Source organism: Taurulus bubalis, assembly GCF_910589615.1.
Source record: "Taurulus bubalis genome assembly, chromosome: 2".
In the NCBI taxonomy this organism is placed as follows: Eukaryota; Metazoa; Chordata; class Actinopteri; order Perciformes; family Cottidae; genus Taurulus; species Taurulus bubalis.
The window spans coordinates 21,147,219-21,167,687 of NC_136590.1; the positions used below are offsets into that span (position 1 = coordinate 21,147,219).

At 42.4% G+C, this 20,469-nt stretch overlaps 1 protein-coding gene across 1 annotated transcript in view; it reads right to left on the reverse strand.

Annotated features, from left to right (window-relative positions):
• Window positions 1-5,028: 5,028 nt before the first annotated feature.
• vps37d (VPS37D subunit of ESCRT-I) overlaps window positions 5,029-20,469 on the reverse strand; it is a gene marked incomplete at both ends in the record, with an annotated part of 34,076 nt that continues 18,635 nt past the window's right edge. The window contains 2 exons of the mRNA XM_079214466.1: window positions 5,029-5,562; window positions 10,034-10,116. Of these exons, the coding sequence (XP_079070592.1) occupies window positions 5,029-5,562; window positions 10,034-10,116 (617 nt within the window). The remainder of the gene's footprint in view (window positions 5,563-10,033; window positions 10,117-20,469) is intronic.

Here is a 20,469-nt window from a genome sequence, read left to right on the forward strand (position 1 = left end):
TTATTGTAATGCAGCAGTTTAAAACCAGAAAAAGACAACAGTTGTAACGGACAATATCGATATAATAATAAATATATTGCCCAGCCCGAAATGAGGCGACAGCGTACTCACAATGACGAAATGGAAAAATATTGCAAACAGCATCGTGCAGCCTGGAGAGACAAACGTTCACAAAAAATAAAACAGACTTTTTAAAGAATCATGTCTCTTAGCCATCATATTATAATAACATTGCACTCAACGTAAGATCTGTGAATTTGGCAAACAATCTTTTACCTTAATTTTCTCACCCAAATTAGTTTAATTTATAACCTGCCTGAATCTTTTCCTCACAATAGGAAGCAAAAAAGAAAAACAAACAAATCAGAATAAAAACAAAGAATGAAAAGCTGCAGGTTTGTCGAATAACTTAGTTTTCAAGGTAAATGCGTGAAGCCTCATTATTCTTTTCATAAAATGTCTTTTTTTATAGCAGCTTCTCCTTTGCAGTTTTCCATTAGCAGCATTTTGTTCGTAGGGATGAAAGAATAACCTTTTTTTATTTTTTACATCAATTCAGATCATCAGAAAAGAAATTAAACTCAGACAGGCTTCATTAAGACACGACTGGCTTCTGATAACATGCGTCGCCTTTTGCATATTATTCATGCTGTGAAAGATAGCACGTCTCCTAGTGCTGTCCTTAGCTTGGATGCAGAAAAAGCCTTTGATAGGGTTGAATGGGATTATCTATGGGGAGTATTGGGACTGGGGACAAACTTTATTAAATTGATCCAGCTACTTTATAAAAATCCCACGGCTACTGTAGTTACAAACGGGATTGCCTCTCCTCGATTTCACATCACACGCTCTTGTCGTCAAGGCTGCCCCTTTAGCCCCTTTTTATTTCCTCTGTCACTTGAACCACTTGCTCAAACTCTAAGAGAACATCCATCTATCTTTCCAATAACATTCAATGACACCAGCCATAACATTTCCTTATATGCTGATGGAATTTTAATATATGTTAGCTAGCCCGTTCGCTAGCTGACGCTTCCAACCAGAAGAAAAGTCCAGTTTTGTTTTTTTTCTCACTTCCATAGCCCTCCACTCCTCATATTCTAAGTACCTTTACAGATTTTAGTTCCCTATCAGGTTATACAATTAATTGGACTAAATCAGCTCTTTTACCTTTAAATCAATATTTAACACCAAGTTCCCTACCTTCCAATATCCCTATTGTTAAACATTTCAAATACCTTGGCATTGGAATCTTCAAATCCATAAATACAACCATCTCAAAAAACTACTTGGATATATATATAAACGTATTGAATCTGACCTTAACAGATGGACTGAGAGTTCAAAATCTATACAGACTCGGGTTTCAATTGTGAAGATGGATGCTCTACCAAGAGTTAATTTTTTCGCATCTATGTTACCCCCATCTCCACAACCTACTTATTGGATTAAACTCCACTCCCTAATTTCCAAGTTCATATGGGGTGGGAAACAACCACGAGTTAAGATGTCCACACTACAAAGGCATAAAACTGGTGGTCTTGCAGTTCCAAACTTTAAATATTATTTTTGGTCTTTTGTTTTGAGACCACTCTCAATTTGGTTGAATCCAGAGGCATCGGTATCCTGGAAGCCAATTGAGGAAAACCTTGCCGCACCACACAGGTTAGAGGACCTGGTCTATTCCAATATTCCACTTAAACAAGCTAAACTCTCACTTGGCCCAATTATATCGTTCGCACTATCAACATGGCGAATGGCTGTAAAAGAGACCAAAACAAATCTCAATTGGCATTGCGATACCCCAATCTTTAATAACTGTCTATTACTTACTGGTGGTGTCCCATTTTCTTCACCAACATGGACAAGCAAAAAGATACACAAACTAGCAGATATCTTTAATGAGAATGGTTTAAGGTCATTTAATGATATACGTACTACCTATGACATACCTGGCTCATCCTTTTTTCTTTATCTACAACTAAGATCTTCACTTAAAGCACACAGGGTACCATGGAATGACCCTTTGGGATCACATCACCTGCATTCTATTTTGAATACACAAGGCCAAACCAAGGGATTAGTATGCAAACTGTACTCATTATTTTCTGTATCTTCTTACAAAACCTTACATATTGAACAGGTCTGGGCCAAAGACCTCGAACACATGACGGAAAATGTGGAGTTGGACTGGGATAATATTTGGAAAGGCATAACTGGAACCTCGAAAAACCCCAACCATCAGCAGATTCACCTAAACTTTTTACACCGAACCTATTACACACCGAGGAAAAGTTTCTTAATGAAAACAATTACATCATCAATATGTACCCTTTGTACAGGAGGACTTGTAAGCACCTTCATGCACATGCTTTGGTCTTGTAAAGATGTTAATCTTTTTTGGAAAAAGGTAGTTTTTTTGACAAAGATCCTGAACTATGTAGTTCCATGCACTCCTGCAGTGCTGCTCCTAAATGATTTTTCCGCACTTCAATTATCACAGCATCAAAAACACATCTGATTAACCGGCCTGACAGCCGCAAAGAAAATGCTGGCAATGCGTTGGAGTCCACCTCATACCCTTACAAAACCCCAGTGGTTAGCTAGTTATCTTGACGTGGTGAACATGGAACTCAATAGCTAGAATGCATGGTGCTAAAGAAAAAACTATTTTATCCTGGTCTACGGCTTTAAGCAAAATCCAACAATGTATGTAAATGTATAATAATATAATACATTCCCCTGTATAATATTTGTAGATGTATGAAGGGGGGAGGGCGTCGCTAATAGTGGGAGGGGGTAATTAACACTGTGTGTATGAATGTAGGTATGTATGTATGTATGTGTATGTATGTATGTACAAGTGTGTGTATGTGTGTGTATATATATATATATATATATATATATATATATATATATATATATATGTGTACATGTATGAGGGTGTGTATCTAAGTATGTACATATGTATGTGTATTTGCGGGTATACGCCTATGTATTGTTATTTTTAACAATACATTTTTTTTGTGTATCTTTTATATACATGTATTGTAAATTTTTTCTTTATATTCATATCTAGAAAATCAATAAATAAAATTGATCACAAAAAAAGAAATGAAACAGAAACGTAGAGCTAAAATAAAAAGTGTATTTTATTTTACCCAGAAATCTTGCTTCTCTGACGTAGCTTCATTCACAGATCTCAGCAGTTAGTTTGAGTGTTATTATTTCTTAACGATGACCATTTTATATTTAAAAAAATAAAAAACATAACCACCCTTGAGTCTTGAAATGCATTTTCTGAATATTTCTTTCACTCTCCGCCTCCGAATATGAACCTTGAGAAGATGTCGAGCGTAACTGGGCGCCGGCCTGCAGAAGGCATTTTCACGTATCTTGTCACGCTGTCGTAATCATAATGCACTTATGAGTTATTAATGAGGAACGAATGTTTGTTCAAGAGCAGAACAGTCAAAAAACTACAATCCAGAGCTTTTCCCTTTTAAATGCTGACGGTTAAATACTTTTTTTTATTTTTTAAAAAGGAGAGCAATAATGAAGGAAAAACCTCCTAAACCGCCTTATATTCAACTGTGGGGTGTTGCAGAGTGCCGGCATTCTCATAGAGATTAAATTTCCCTCACTCTTCATCTTCAGACGGAGGAGGAAGGGGGGAGGAAAAATAAAAAACACTGGCTGCCTTGAAAAGAAAGGAGCAGCTCTTCATTTAGCACGGTAAACAAGAAGCTTTGAAGTCAGCCATTTAAAATAGGATTTGCATGAATAAATAAATCGTGTGAGCTCCAACACTGTTCATGAAATTGCACGAGAAGGCAGGCGGATTTCTTTTTTTAAGGGGAGGGCAAAGAATATTGACAGGTTACGGGAATTATTAATAAATACTACTCGCTCCGTTTGCGTTCGTTCAAACTTGATCTAATTATCAGCGCTCGTGATCTCGGGAACGTTTCCAAGTGAAAAACAACGAGAGTTTATATTAAAACTTTATTATCATCTCACAGAGCGTCTTTGTCCTGAAAAACAATGAGATTCTTTTTTTTTTTTTTTTTTACAGAAGATGTGCTTCACAACCTTGTGCTTCACAATCGGTGTAAAGTATATATATCAAATAAAATATATAAAAACGTTCACATCCTCCCGAGGGATGGGAGTTCCAGTCCAATTACTGGAACCCCCATCCCTCGGGACGAGTCTCAGGTTAAACTTTTACAAGTGATTAAACGTTAAAATAACATTTTTTAATCACCTTTTGTTGGCTCAGGAGAAAGAAACACGAGCGCCAAGAGGATTTCTTTGTTTAGTGGAGCCAGCAGAACCTTTTTTTGGACACATGGTCATTAAAACAAAAAGGTTAGGACCTCCAAATGCTAAACTTAAATGTGTATTTGCACAACTTAAACTTAAATTAACAGAACAGACTTTTCTGTGAAGCAGCTGCTCCAACAGCAAACTGAGACTTTGAATTTCGCTTTTATTATTTACGCCGCCTCTCATATCTCTATTCCTAGCTCGCTAGTCTCGCTTATTGTGCGTTTTCAGACGTTTGATGATTTCGATCACGAGTTTAGTAATTCACGCTGGGCCTTGATTCGCTACTCACATTCACACTGTGGCGGTACGTTGGCGTCACATCGTGACCGAGGAAGTGGGCAGCGGCGTGCTGCGAGAACCCTGAAAGCCTCGGTTCCCCTCTGACTGCGTTCCACTCGCCTGGAAAGCGTAAAATTAGGAGGTTTGATAGAGAGAGAACCGTTATGACGGACTATCGGAGCCCATCAGAGTCCTCCCACCGAGTCCTAGCCGCCTCTGCTCTGGTTCCGTGTGTGTGTCGTGGGGATGAACAGAGACAGACTTCTGCGGTGCTGCCTGTCTCTGGATCCGTCTCAGCTCACGTGTTTGTGACGGTCACCGTTTGGTTCCGTGTCTCAAAAGACCTGTCAAACCAGCTCCTCATCCTCCCTCCTCTTCCTCCCACACTCACTCCCTCCCTCCTCCCCCTCACGGAGCTTATCGGTAAGGCGGTTCGGGCTGTTGAGGGTTCGGCCTGTAAAGCTGCTGCACTCTCACCGGCCGCCCGTGGGCTGGCCAGCCGCCCGGCAACTGTCCAATGACCCGGAGTCCGACCGGCTGGCCGTGCCCCGGCAGCGCGGCGCCGGGGCCAAGTATGTGGGTCTGGCCCGGCCGGGGCTCGGCCGGGGCGCTGCTTTGTAGGCTTGGCGCCGAGGCGGGCGGAGAAACAGGGTAATGGGGGAGGAGGATGGCGGGCGTGAGGCCGTAGCGGACCTGGAACACCCGGAGGGGCCCCTGCTGCGCCACGAAGCCGTTGGGCCTCTGGGGCTCCGGCGGCGGCTCCGAGTCCCTCTTCACCTCCTTGCTCTCCTCCGCCGGCTTGGTTTTGCCCGGTTGCCGCTTGGCACGCGTGGCGTCCTGCATCTTCTCCGCCTGAGCCCGACGGACGTGGTACGTCTTCCTGGAGCTCTGGAACTCGTCCAGGAACTCGTCCAGGCTCACGTTCCCCTCCATGAACTTCTCCAGCAGCTCCTGTGAACAAATAAAACCCACGTCAGTGGACAGGACGTGGCCATTCAAACAAACTCCTCTTATGCTGCGTTCACATCAAACGCGTTACTCGCGGCTGAAAGGGGGCGTGGCTTATCTCCGTTAAAACAGTTTCCGTTGGAAATAACCACTAGTTCTGTTTTATACTTGTGTCAATTCCACATACATCGGAACATCAAACTCCATGGTGTCTGGGTTCATAATATTATCCGTAGTCCCACAACAGCGTCTCAATGACGGCCGCTTCCAGCGCTTCTTCAGGCGGAGCAGCAGCAGTTTGATTCAGCAACGACAGGACGGCGGTGATGACGGGCGGAGCTTCTGACCACTGATTGGCCTACGCCACGCAATTTTTTTTGCTGCCCGCCGGAAATTCGCGTCTGTGCATTGACTTTGCATGTAATCTACTCGCGCGTCAAATTCGCAACGCGTTTGGTGTGAACGCAGCATAAGAGTGACGAGGATTTAATCGGCTCGGGGATGTTTACCCGGGAACTTTGTCACAGTTTGACGGCTGTAATGTTTCACTGTAGGTTTTCCGCCGCTGACAAAGCGTCCGTGTCACGTGACTTACTTTTGGCCCTGTGATCCGTTTCTGTGTACGTTCCCGGGATGTGAAATTGTATTTCATAAGTAATCACTGCACCGGACCACAGAGATTGATTAAAAGACAATTCTGATTGAGTTTTATGGGCCTCGAATGAAAAAGAAAGGTTTTTTTATTCACATCCTGGTCTTTTAATTAGATTTTGGGTGACAACAAATCCTGCTTCTTGCGTGCTTGAATCGTAAAAGATACTGCTGGGTTTTTTCTGCGGTAACCTGATTTCTTCAGACGTTGTGTCAATGAGGTTTTACATAATCAGGGTGAGGGATTAGAGGAACAGTTTTTTTTTTTTTTACAAAAACAAATGTGCATGACAAAGACTTGAGGTGAAGCATTGCCGTGAGATCAGCGTGGAGGGATGAAAGGAGACGCTTGTTGTGTTTGGGATCATTTCATGCAAAGTCCGACTAAAAGTGAAACCGACACAAAGCTCTAAATTTGTTGGTTTTTCAGGGCTTTGCTATTTGTAAAACTCAGACGCGTTGAAACGCTGTTTAATCATCTTGTCTCACTGTGCAAATAAAACTATTTGAGGATTCTTTCTTTGTTATGTCTTTTGTCTGATAAAGCGACATATTTCTATTGTACATAGATCATCGTCCTGTGAATAAACATACGTGAGAAGAATACAGACGTGTTCGTTCACATCCACACTGATGCCCAACGCATTACAGGAGCTCCACTTCCAGCCATTGAGGGAATCCAGAGAAAACGCTGTCTGCATCGAGCTCGCAGCATTCTCAAGGACGCCTGCCACACTGCACACAGACTGTTCGCCCTCCTGCCCTCAGACAGACGCTTCAGGTGCTTCCGGACAAGGACGAGCAGACTGAGGAACAGTTTCTTCCCCAGAGCTGTGTCCTTATTGAACTCTGCCCCATGCTGACCCCCCCCCCCCACACACACACACACACACACACACTCCCACTCCCCAACCGTCACCACCCACAACCCCTCAACTCGTCATCTCCCTCCAATGACCAAAGAATGCACACCAGCACTACTGGACCTTCCTGCACTCAAACACTTTGGATCTGTTTGCACTAAAAACTATGTACTAAACATTGCACTAGTCTAGTAACTTTAGGCAGCTACTGTTTATTATTATTTTCTAAAAAATACTTACTTATTATCTGTATATTGGTACTTACTACTATTGCACTTCTGGTTGGATGCTGAACTGCATTTCGTTGCTCTGTACTTGTACATGTGTGATGACAATAAAGTTGAATCTAATCTAATCTAATAAGAGACTAGGTTAAAATGGCTCGACTTCATCTGTGAATAAAACAAAAGTGTATTTGTTCAACGATTCGTAATTAAAAATGGCAGAATATTATGAAAAATTACATAATAGCTGTCTCAGCAGCAGAACAAAACCCCCAAATATTCAATTGACTGTCGTAGAAGACAATTAAAAAGGGAGCAAATACTCAAATTGGAGAAGCTTAAACCAAAATTAAAATGAATTTACGCATCATTTCACCTCCAGTTAGAGCTACCATTTATATATTATACATTAAAACCAGTGATCATCTGCAGCTAAAAGACTGAATATTGAAGTGAATTGAGAATGTAATGTGAATTGCATTGAGTGAACATTCACTCTACTAATCCATTATTCGGTCCACAAAGCGTCCGTCGACTGGCCACAACTCAAACACGTTCACGTTTGAGAAGCTGCAATCGTCACATATGTGTTGTCTTAAACGGTTCATTGATGATAACAATTGTTGGCACCGATTTTTCAGTCGATCGGCCGGTTCCATCTAAATGCGTTGACCTGATTCCTCCCCGTGACCTGGTTTCTGCTCACAGACTGACCTGCTGTCCAACAGTCTTTTAATGAGGTCTGAAAGCTGGTTTCCTCCACTCGGTGAAATACAAAGTGCTGTTTAAAGATACCGACATCTAGAAAAGTCCTGAAACTGCATCGAGACTTGAAGGATACGTTTAGTTTTATTCTTCTCATTGGTTTTCTCTTGTAAAAACTAATTAAAAGACGCGTTAGTCAGACTTCCCAACGCCGTCTAAGGCTCATTCATTTTACAAAAAAAAAAAAAGTAATCTTTCAAAATAAACTATAGCCAATGAAGCAATATGTCACGGAGAGCAACACTTTGGCTCACTGATGCGTTTTAAAATATTTTTTTCACAACCAAAGAGCTCTTTGGCAGAAATCAGGCTTTATATACACAGAGAATACTTTTTATTAGGAGGTACATAGTTTAGAAGTATACATTATCCAAGATGATTTCTTCTCCTCCTCCTCTCCCCTACACACACACACACTGAAGCAGCGACCCTCTGAGGGCTGAATCAAAGGAGATCATAAGAGAGAGAGTTCCAGAAGAAGGGACATATGAGAGAGACCCAGAAGAAGGGAGATATATATATATATATATAAAAATAAAAAGAGAGCAAGAGAGCGAGAGAGAGACACTACTAAAACAGAGCCTCAGTGAGGCGCAGATGTGTTTTAGATGAGAAATGTATAGCTTAAAATAACGGACCAAGCCTTAACCGAGACGTCCGACTCTGAAACAAATGCGCTGGCTGTTTCTAAATCAATCAGCGGGATAGCCGCTCTAACAAGTCACGCGGGTATTGATCGGAGCTGGGGGAGGTGTGCAGTGCGGATCGATCCGAGCCCGGAGCAGCGGCGAGGGTTTTGTGATCGAGGGCCAAGACAACATGCAGGAACGCTTGTTAATGCATCTTGATGGTTTTTAATTGGTATTATTTAATACGAAGACAAATGCAGACCAAAGATAACGATACTTTAATGTGTTCTCCACAGGGAGCATAGACAAGGTAATGAAATTATATTGAGCGATAATAAAATGAATTTGTATTTTTATAACGGTGAATGAAAGAAAAGATATTCAGGGAAACATCAGAAATGCTCTGAACCTCTGAGTGGGCGGGATTTTGTGTGCGTTTGATTCGACAGCTGAGCCACAATGGGAGCCACATCCCATTGATTGTTGATTGTCTCGTCTAACGTCTCATGTCTAATGTATGCACCTTCTGCCTAGAAACATTCCTCGTTTGTGTAAACATTCCTGGCAAATAAACGGTTTCTGATTCTGACATTTGGAGACACAATGAGAACCGCTGCCGACAGACAAACGGTGAGCATCTAATCTGAACAATGTTTACACTTGCAGGGATGTTTTTTTAAGATGTTTTAATTCCCATCTATTTGATTTATTATAGCCATTAAATGTAGCTGCGCTCATTAGGTTCCTCTCTATATAGTGGTTGACCTTCGTCCGCCATTTCATTTCTATTTTTGCACAAGAGTGCACAAGAGTGTATCCTGTTGTCCCACCTCTTCAATGCGTTTACATACATTTCAAACATGGACACGTTTCCTTTATGTCTCATCTTCTGATTTTCTAGTCAAGCCACTTCTTCAATATTTTGCCGAGCAAACGCTGCCTGGTCCCCAAAAGAAATCAACATTTAGTTTAAAAAAAAAAGACGCAGAGAATGGCAGATAGCCGTTGGTTCCACAAGCCATAAACTTATGAAAATCTGAACATGGGGTTGGCAGAACGCATGTGCAGAGCGTGGAGGGGTTTCTGCAGAGGTGGGAGTGGGCTCAGTGGCTCTCAGACGCTCACTGTATGTACATGCACTGGTTACGTGTCTGTGTGCACATTGTGACTTTGGAGCTCATGTTGCACAGAAGTGGGCGGGCTGTCAGCATGACCGTGGGCTTTTTAAGACTCATCTGCAACTGTGCTGCCAAAGTGACGTAAGACTGCGTTTGATTCTCAGCGAGAGCACAAGATAAAAGAGCTCCAGTGTGTGTGTGTGTGTGTATTTAACTTCTCTTACCTCCGAATGCTCCTCGGCAGTAGCCACCTCCTCCTGCAGGAGGTTCTGCGCAGTCTGCAGGCTGTGCTTTTGGACTCGAGCCCCTGCAACGACAAAAGAGACCCTGCTGATGCATTGAGACGGAAGAAGAATCCCAGCAACCAGGAAAACCACAGCAGAGAAAATTATTTTCCAAATCACAAAAGAGTCTTGAGAATTTGTGCTGACGAGGAGGCGGCGGCGGCGCGGACAGCAGTTGGCTTGAAAAAAGGGGAAACGGGCAGTAAATATTCAACTTTTAGCTCTTCTGAGAAGCTGGTCTTAGTTCGGTTTTGACCACGAAACTGAAACCCATTTCGAAGTCTCCTGTTTGCCAACTACTCACATTACTTTCTCAGATGCATCACATGACCCCCCCTACCAAAATGTGACCTGGGGTGGAAAAGAAAATGAAGGAAAATCCAGAGAGCTTTGAAATGTAGTAACCAATGTTACTAATCTTAGCACACGTTGTCAGGATGTGACTTAAGTTTAATTCAAACAAACATTTGTTGGTCATGAATACTTGAACATTGGAGGAGCCTCGGGGTTAAAGTGACCCAACATGAACCCCAGCATGTGTTTGTCGTTCCCCATCATGTGAATGCAGGATTAAGGAATGATTTCCTTGCCATCTCTCTTCTGCTAATAAAGCTAATAAAACAAAAAGGCTTTACAACGTAGAAGTGAAGCTCATCGAGGAATTTAAGGCACTTTAAAACCATTAATGGTTACTGCTGCAAAAAAATATACTCCTTGTCGTAGTCAGAGAGACACATGCTTTTAATATTCAGTGTAACTTTTACTTCCCGAGGATACCATTAAAAGACGCTCCTTATAACCCCGAAACTTACTTTGGAATAATCACGTTTTTAGGTTTTTCTTCAGAATCAAAGTATCCAGTGATAGCAGCTTGATTCATACCCAATTCTGCATACTTTTAATGTTGATAATTTGCCAAAATATGAATGAATATAGACTTAAATTACACTTGTATAGTTTTATTTTTACTCCTGTTCCTATTTTAAAATCGTATCCACCTCCTATTATCTATTTTTCCACTTCCTCCATCTGTACTTTGTGTGCTGCTGCAACAGCCGACCTCGGGGGCTCAATAAAAAACTGATCTTATCTCCTCTTCAACAAACGGGGCCTCGCACTTATTTTATTATGAAACAAACTAAACAAAATTCACACTCTCTTACATACAGGAGGCCTCGGCCAACAGATAGAGGCGGCAGAAGTGAATATGTATAAGTGCAGCACGTACGAGGCATGTGTTCGCCTCCTGGGGATCGCGGTCGGTCATCAACATGGACAAGCTTGACCCAGCTGACTGCAAAGTGTGTCTCGTCACTCCAAGAGACGCTGCGACAGCCCTACGAATCAGACCGAGTTCACTGGAGACCGAGGGGCAAATAAAGGTCACAGTAATGACTAATAATTCTGTAACCTCGAGTCGAGGGGGAGGGTAAATTGGACATTGTGTGCAGGCTGAGTCTCTTTAAATGTTCTCCGCCTGTCACTGAAAGTTACGCACTTTTACTTTTAAAAGGTTTCCGAGCAGAAAACGTTACGGCTTAGACCAGAGGTGTCAAACTCTTTTTCACCCTGGGACACATCAGCATTATGGTTGCCCTCAAAGGGCCGGATGTAACTGTATGAAATACTTCGTAACATATTTGCATTTGATTGTTGTTTATTCAAGTGTCAAAATATTATACATATAAAAATATAAGTAAGCAAATTTCTCTGTTATTACAACAAAAAACCCACATTAGTCTATCAAAGATCAAACTTAAAAAGAAAATAAAGACAAAGATCAAATGCATGTTATTACATTCACTTTGTTCAAAGCTTTTTTTGTCAGGGTTGAGAAGGACATAACTCTGGTCCAACAAATAGTTGTGAGCGGCTAAGAACCTGTATGACAGATGTGGTCTGGGGCACACCTGCTCACATTGTATCCCTTCATCATTGACTCTGCCTCATAACACAGAAGACTTACCTGTTTGTCTCCTTGAAGGACAAACATGTATCCGCTTTCCCATCTTCTTTAAATGGCCTTCTCTCTGCGTCAATCTTTCTCTTCTTGGATATTTTGGGATTATTTGTCAATCATTTTCAAATGAATCACTTGTCTTTAGTTAAACTGCAATATGGAAACACTGCTTTCTCGCAGTAGGATGCCGTTCATTAGCGGGTCACAAAATCAATATGCATTGTGAGAGATGTAGTATATGGTGACTGTACACTGTAAAGCAGGATAGACTTTAAATTTAAGATGATCATATGCCTTTCAAGCTGTTGTGGGCCACATAAAATGATGTGGCGTGCCTTGAGTTTGACACCTATGGCTTAGACGAACGTCACAGCACGTGCCGCTCTCTATAACGGCGTCTACCGTTAGCATTAATAATCCATCGCTCCGCGTTACATCTCAGCGGTCTGGCCATCATTGTGTGAAGGAAGAAAAAGTAAAGCATGCATTAAGGAACAGCCTTGGTCGTGACCCCTCGACGCGGCAGATGTGGGGAGATGGGGTGTAATGATAGGTGACAGCCAGGCAAACAAATACTCCTTATAGCAGCTGTGTGTGACCTACATTTGAGGGTGCGTGTGTGTGTGTGTGTGTGTGTGTGTGTGTGTGTGTGTGTGTGTGTGTGTGTGTGTGTGTGTGTGTGTGTGTGTGTGTGTGTGTGTGTGTGTGTGTGTGTGTGTGTGTGTGTGTGGGAGGGGGGGTTGGACCTGGAGGCCAGCGCAGCCTATAGAGCTGCACTCATTCCAGTGGACAGTGATGGAGGACCATGTTTTCGTCTGGCAGCAGACATGAGACGATGAGGACTCAAGGAGCTTTGTTTGTAACTAAAGTACCGTTTCACACGCGCAGTCTGTCGCCGAAATGCTCAACTTTTAGTGGACAGATCTCGGTATCGTTCGCAGTTACAATTACAAATTTGCCTCAGAGGTCATTTTGACTTTTTTCCACCAAAAAAAAATTGTCTGGAGCCGCAAAAAATATTTGATATCACAGCTTCTGAAGTTTTATATATAGTCATATTATATATACACAAAAAACTATAGTTTGTTGTATTTATGAAATTATAGAACAAGAATAAAGACATTTTTTTTTTTACATTGTATTGCTATTTTACCTGTTTATAACTATCAAACAAAAAATAGTCATGTGTCGGCTACATTAAGGTTAATTAAAAACACAAGTATGCAAACCTTCAGGTCTATCTATATTTGTGGCTCATGTGGTAGAGTGTTTGCCCCGTAACTGCAAGGTAGCAGGTTCGATTCCTGTCCTCTTCAGTGAGTTTTACATTTTAAACGCATATCTTTTGCTACGTTTACACTGAGCGTCCTCCTCACTAGAGCACCGCAAACGGAGGACGGATACGGATTTACTAACAGACGCCTCACTATCTCATGAGCTGACACAGAACCAGCAGCAGTAGTGGAGTTTGGAGACGTGATTCACTTCCTGAAAGTAGATCTACTTTACTCAGTTTGCTGCAGAAGTTGAGGAATCGCTCTTCTGCACTCATCTGCGCGCGAGAGCGGGGCTCTGAATCACGAGTAGCAGCTGCAGGAGCGGAGGCTTGACAGCGACGTGACGCACATTTTAGTGAAAGAAATATTTAAACATTTATTTTTATTTTCAGTGACACAATATCACCTAAAACTGCAAGATAAGAGGACTTCCCTTTAAAAAAATTTCCACTGGGCAAAAAAAAAAAAAAAAAAAAAAAAAAAAAGTTGTCTTTCTTTCTTTTTTTTTTTTTTTCAAAGCCTCAGGGAGCCGCAACAGACGGGCTCAAGAGCCGCAGGTTGCCGACCCCTGAGCTAGAGGATACACTTTTTTCTACACGTAGATCTTAAACCCTTATGCCGTGTTCACACCAAAACAGTTGCGAAATATTCGCGCGTCCAGATTACATGTTAAGTCAATGCACAGCCGCGTTAGGTTGCGAAAAAGCGGATTTTTCGCCGGGCGTCGCGATAGAGGCGAAACGGCGTTGCGAATATTCGCAACTACGCTTTTTCGCCGGCGTTCAAATATTTCAACTCCAGCGAATAATTCGCATGACGCGGAGTTGCGAAAGCCAATCAGCGTTGAGAAGCTCCGCCCGGCATCACCGCCGTTACTGAATGAAACTGCTGGTCCGCTGAAGGACCACTGGAAGCGGCTTCATTCAGACACTTGTCCTGGAGGAGTCGGAGCTGTGTGTGACTACGGATAATGTTATGAACCCAGACACGGGGCGGTTGATGTTCCGACGTGTGTGGGACTTCCTCAACAAGTATAAAGCAGAACTAGTGGTTATTTCAATGCTGAATGGCGGAAATAGTAAATGCTTTCACAAACACGGAGATAGAAGCTCCGCCCGGCATCACCGCCGTCCTGCCGTTACTGAATGAAACTGCTGCTGGTCCGCTGAAGGAGCGCTGGAAGCGGCTTCATTCAGACACTCGTCCTGGAGGAGTCGGAGCTGTGGGCGACTACGGATAATGTTATGAACCCAGACATGGGGGCGGTTGATGTTCCGACGTGTGCGGGACTTCCTCAACAAGTATAAAGCAGAACTAGTGGTTACCTGATGCTTGTGTCTGTTCTTTTTTTTTTAATATATATTGTTTATAGTTAAAAGGTTTGAAGCTGTAGTTTCAAGACAAGTGTGTTGTATGTATTTATTTATATCTATAGTATACTTTAAACAGTTAATGATATTGTTCAATTTGAAGAAAAAAAATTGCCTTGGCAATAAAAAAGTATCGGTTCAGGCACCGTTTAGGCACCGGTATCGCTTTAAAAGTATCGGTTTAGCACCGGTATCGGAAAAAACCCAAACGATACCCATCCCTAGCCATGTTGCGGATGTTGTCCTGTGCGCCATGCAACAGCTGTGCAGCAGTGCCGCTACGAGTGACAGGAAGTCCAGAAGTTTGATTTACACGCGGACGGCGCATTTCTCATTTCTTTCTCCGATGCCTCCCATAATTGATTACATAAAAAAAAGATTGATACTTGGCTTTCGTGTATCGATACAATATCGCCACGCAAACTATTGCGATACTATGCTGTATCGATTTTTTCTCTCTCCCCTAATTAACAGGCGGCCGTGTTAACTGGTGACTCCCAGCCAAAAGTCGCCAGTTAACACGGCCGCCTGTTAATCCGTAACACCGTCATCCCGATGCAGTTCCTGGAGAAGTAATATTATGAAACAAGACACGGCGGCGTTTGATGCTCCGACGTCTTTGGGATTTCCACAACAAGTATGAAGCAGAAATACTAGTTATTTTCATGGTGGATGGCAGAAATGGAAACTCTTTGCACAGAGATAAACCACAGAGATAAGCCCCGCCTCCTCTCTGGCGCGTCCAGCTCGAATGATGCGACAATGCAGACTGTAACACAAGCTGTTCAGTTTGTCAGGTGCAACATTTATGAAAGTGTTGGTCAGTTTGTCTGCTTGACAATCACATTTTGCTGCAATAAAAATTATTGAAGCGAGATGAACAGACTGAAAACTTTATCTTCTTAGATACAATATGTTGACAAAGTTTTTCTTTGGGGACAATTTACGGTGAAAAAAAAGGGAATAAAATCGCAATCTGCAATATATCGCAGTATCGTGATAGTATCGAATCGGGTACCAAGTATCGTGATAAAATCGAATCGTGGGACCTCTGGTGATTCCCACCCCAAGTAGCTTCATGCTATCGATATGAAAATTGATATTTTCAAAAATCGGGGGACTCTCCCAAGTCACTCTTGAGTCCCTTCGAGTCATACTTATTGTGGAATAGTGTCATAAACACGAAAAAATGTACTTATATTGACTTGTAAGGCCAGGATGTGCCGTTTCTTTTTTTTGCTGTATCACACAAGCTCGTCGTCGGGGGAAACGTCTGAGTTGATGGAGGCACGAGACAATAAAACCCAAACTATTCTTAATTCGGTTCTGGGTACAAGTGGGCGGACAGATGGACGAGCTGGCATCACCTCGCTCGGCCCCGCTGTTCAAAAGGGTCGGTTCCCGAAGCAGAAACTATGGAAAACACATTTTCTTAGTCGGGCAGATTTCTCATGATCTCTATTGTACCTGGACAAATATAACTCAAACTATATAATTCAGTGGAAGTATATTTTGGAGGGGCATTAATGAAAAATATGAATGATCTGACGTTGTAATTGCATACTTACTAGTGAACTGAAATGATTAGCAGCTAATTAGATATTTAAAAAGTAATTTATTTAATCAAAAAAATCTTCTCGCATGTAAACATTTAAATGTTTAGCTGGTTTTATTACTCTTCTGTGAGAGCACATGAATATCTTTGGCTGGTCGGCCAAAACAAGACATCTGAGGACGCAATGGGAACATTTTATATCTAAATAATTTATGAATTAATCTAGAAAATAACCCTCAAATAAATCTGATAAACATAATCCCTGATTGCAGCCCCGGATAAATAACGTTCGTCGATTATCAAGGAAGAACATCAAACTGTTTTTTCCCTATTTTCCAGAATTTTTACAAAACATAGAAAACAGATCAATGGACTGGATAAGGAAAATAATATCTAGCTGCACTTCAATATTCACATATGTTGATCAATCAAGATATAATGGAACTTAACCGTTTATTGAAATGTTCATTTATTAATAAATATTTTCTTGCTTTGAACAAAGCATCCATTGATGTCCTGGACTGCGTCACGTCCGCGGCACCAAACACCTCCTTCCTCTTGCGTTAGGGTCGGCATCGACCCGTTTTAGGTTTTTAAATACATAAAAGAACCACATAAATAACACCATATATTATATATTGTCAATAATATTAAAAGATAAATAAAACAAAAGTATTTAAGATGTGTTCTAATACCTCTCAGTAATAGTCAGGTAACACAACAACCTTTTACAATATTGTCATGAAAAAGGAAGCCCAACAAGGCAAGAGATGAGAAACAAATTGGATGATAGATAATTGTTTTTAGTGTATTTAACAGCTTATTTAAGACATGGGTCAAAACCGACCCGTTAACAAAATAGATGGTAACAGAAAACACAAGAGGAAGGTTAAAAAGAATCATGGCCTGCAATCATTAAAAGCTGAAGCGCCCATTCCCACAACAGAACAATGGGGATCGGGCCGCCGGGCACCGGTTCCCCTCGAGCGCCGACTGTTGAGGCGTGCAGCGAGGTCGGGTTTCAGAGTCAGCATTTAAAAGTCCTTGGCAGCCGTCTGAATCCAAACCTCCACCGTGTTCTTGGAGAACTGCGGGAAAGGAAACATTGATCGATGTGACAGTCGCAGTCACTGAGCGGCTACCTCTCGGCAGCCTCTCGGCAAACAGCTGATGTCAACATGTTAATAGACCGCGCCGGAGGTAGTGATGTGTCCTTTCATGTCGAGGCTTCGGTGCGCGTGTCGAGTAATCCAGGTAGATTTTGGTGAAGCGCGTATCGAGGCTTGTGTCGATGACGTATGCGGTGACGTTCGAAGCCTCGCGAGCCGGCCGTACCACGTGACTGATTCAGAAAATGGTTCGTGGGTTTGCCGTGCGATTTGAAATATAAGGGGCAGCGAAACTCAATGGATTTCCCCCCCTCCTCTCTGTACCAAGCTTCATCTGTGTCTGTGAAAGGGTATTTTATAAAGCAGGCGAAATAGTCTCAAAAAGCCCAGCACTGTGGAAAAGGTCTTATTTTTACTTTAAAACAAATTGGACACATCAACATGGACTAACGGAGCCGAGGCTCGAAACACCGATCCTTTGACTGAAAGTCGGATATTCTAACCACTGACCCACAGTCACATCACAACCCTCTCCCAATTTGTTTCGAGTTTTGATTTTGACCCCGCCATTGTATCATAAAGATAGACACATATTAGTAAGTTAATAATTGATGTATTGGCTTCACAAACAAATTTAAAGCTTCACACACCAAAGCCATGGTGTCGTTATGATCACTGCCTGTTTTACATGTATTGTCCACTTGGTGGCGCAGTAGAGCAAATGAAGCTCCATGAAGCTTCGACCCATGAGCGAACCAATTGGATGGAAAGCTTCAATGCTTCAGGAAGCTTCATCTCACCATCACTAGCCGGAGCCGCCGGAGAAAGAGAGCAGAGTAAAAAAATGGTTCAACTGTCCCAGGTGGCAGATATAGAGGCTCTGCTGCTTCTACAACACCCACACCTGTTTATCAGTATATTGACATTAGGGAAGCAGACTGGTCGTTGCACATTCCAGCTTTGTGAGAAAAGATGAGGACACGATCCCCCCTTAGACAAGTTAGAGCCAATAGAAATGTTAGATGTTCATGACGGAAAACCGTGTATTAAAGAGCCTAACTTTGGGCTGTTCGAGGTGTTTTTTGTACGGTCAACCTGCGTGTTGACTGGACGACTCCCTGCTATCGCGATTGCAGCACTTGTTACTTTACTTGTGATCAAGGAAAATTAATAAATAAGTTGTTTGACTAAGTTCTTCCGGAGGCTACACCAGGCATCCAATAATTAGTATGCGCTTTCAATTCAACTAAATATCTCTTAAACCCCAAGGTCTATTTGAAGAATTTAAAAAGCTATAATAATGTATATAACTTACCTCTATATGTTAGGAGTATACGTGCAAAGTTTGGGTTTGATTGAGTGAAGTATTTCTAATAATAAGCCTGGTCAATTTCTATTTATTTTTGCAGGACATAAATGGCAATGTTGTGCGTATCTTGGCGAAGGTTGGTTTCTCAGCGGATTTGGCGGATTATTGGTAGATTCAGTAGGCTCTCATGCCGTGTTCACACCAAAATAGTTGCGAATTTTCGCAACGCCACTTCGCCTATATCGCGCCGCAGGTGAAAAATTCGCTCTATGTGGTTAATCCGTTTTTTCGCAACCGTCGCTGGGGAAAGGGGGCGGGGCTTATCTATGTGTCTTGAAAACATTTACTATTTCCTTCATCCACCAGGTAAATAACCACTAGTTCTGCTTTATACTTGTTGAGGAAGTCCCACACACGTCGGAACATCAACCGCCCCCATGTCTGGGTTCATAACATTATCCGTAGTCACACACAGCTCCGACTCCTCCAGGACGAGTGTCTGAATGAAGCCGCTTCCAGCGCTCCTTCAGCGGGCCAGCAGTTTGATTCAGTAACGGCAGGACGGTGATGATGCCGGGCGGAGCTTCTATCTCCGTGTTTGTGAAAGCATTTACTATTTCCGCCATTCAGCATTGCAGCAGTTTCATTCAGTAACGGCGGTGATGCCGGGTGGAGCTTCTCAACGCTGATTGGCTTTCGCAACTCCGCGTCATGCGAATTATTCGCTGGAGTTGAAATATTTGAACGCCGGCGAAAAAGCGTAGTTGCGAATATTCGCAACGCCGTTTCGCCTCTATTGCGACGCCCGGCGAAAAATCCGCTTTTTCGCAACCTAACGCGGCTGTGCATTGACTTAACATGTAATCTGGACGCGTGAATATTTCGCGACTGTTTTGGTGTGAACACGGCATAAGGATTCCAAAACACTACGGTAATCCTGTGTCGCTTCATGCTATCAATCTGAAATGGCATATTTTCAAAAATCAGGGGAGCTCTCCCAAGTCACTCGCGAGTCCGTTCGAGTCATACTTACGGTTTATGTTCATATTTATTGTGGAATAGTGTCATAAACATGAAAAATGTACTTATATTGACTTGAAGAGCTCCACGAAGGCGGGGGTTCAGAAGGTTTAAAAGATAAAATAAATACGATCAAAAGGTGAGTTTGAAGTTACGGTTCGAGGAGGCCGATGGAGGACTTTCCTTTTATTATTCACGCTTATTTTGTTCTGCACAACTATTGTGACGTCCACGCAGACACCTTAAACCATAGGTCACTAACTGGCGGACCGCGGTCTGGGTCCGGACCCAGAGGCCATCCCATCCGGACCCGGACCGCAAGCCGAAACAGAAGGTTATGATTTAAAACCTGACAGGGCGCTTTTATTTTTTTACCCGGCGGCGCGGCGCAGCTTTTGCAGTCTTTACGGTAGTGGTTTAGCGGATGTGGAAACGCACAGACCAATTGCATGCGAGTTAAGCCATCCCACGTGATACGACTCAGCCAATCAAATCTATGCATTCTCGGCGGTAAACATTACGTCTCAACAGGCAGCGCTGCGCAGACAGATGAAAAAGTTAGAGGCAGGTTACACATTGAAACGGTAGAAATAAAAAGAAAGATAGCGATACATTTTAAAAACAAAGGGAGAGAAAAGGACGACTGCGCCGGAGAAAGTTGAGAAAAAGGCGAGTGAGACAGCGAAAGGGAGATAAACATAAGGAACAAATGTCGCTCTCCAAAAAAAGAAAAGTTGACAGCGAAAATAGAGCATTTAATCCGGAATGGACAGACT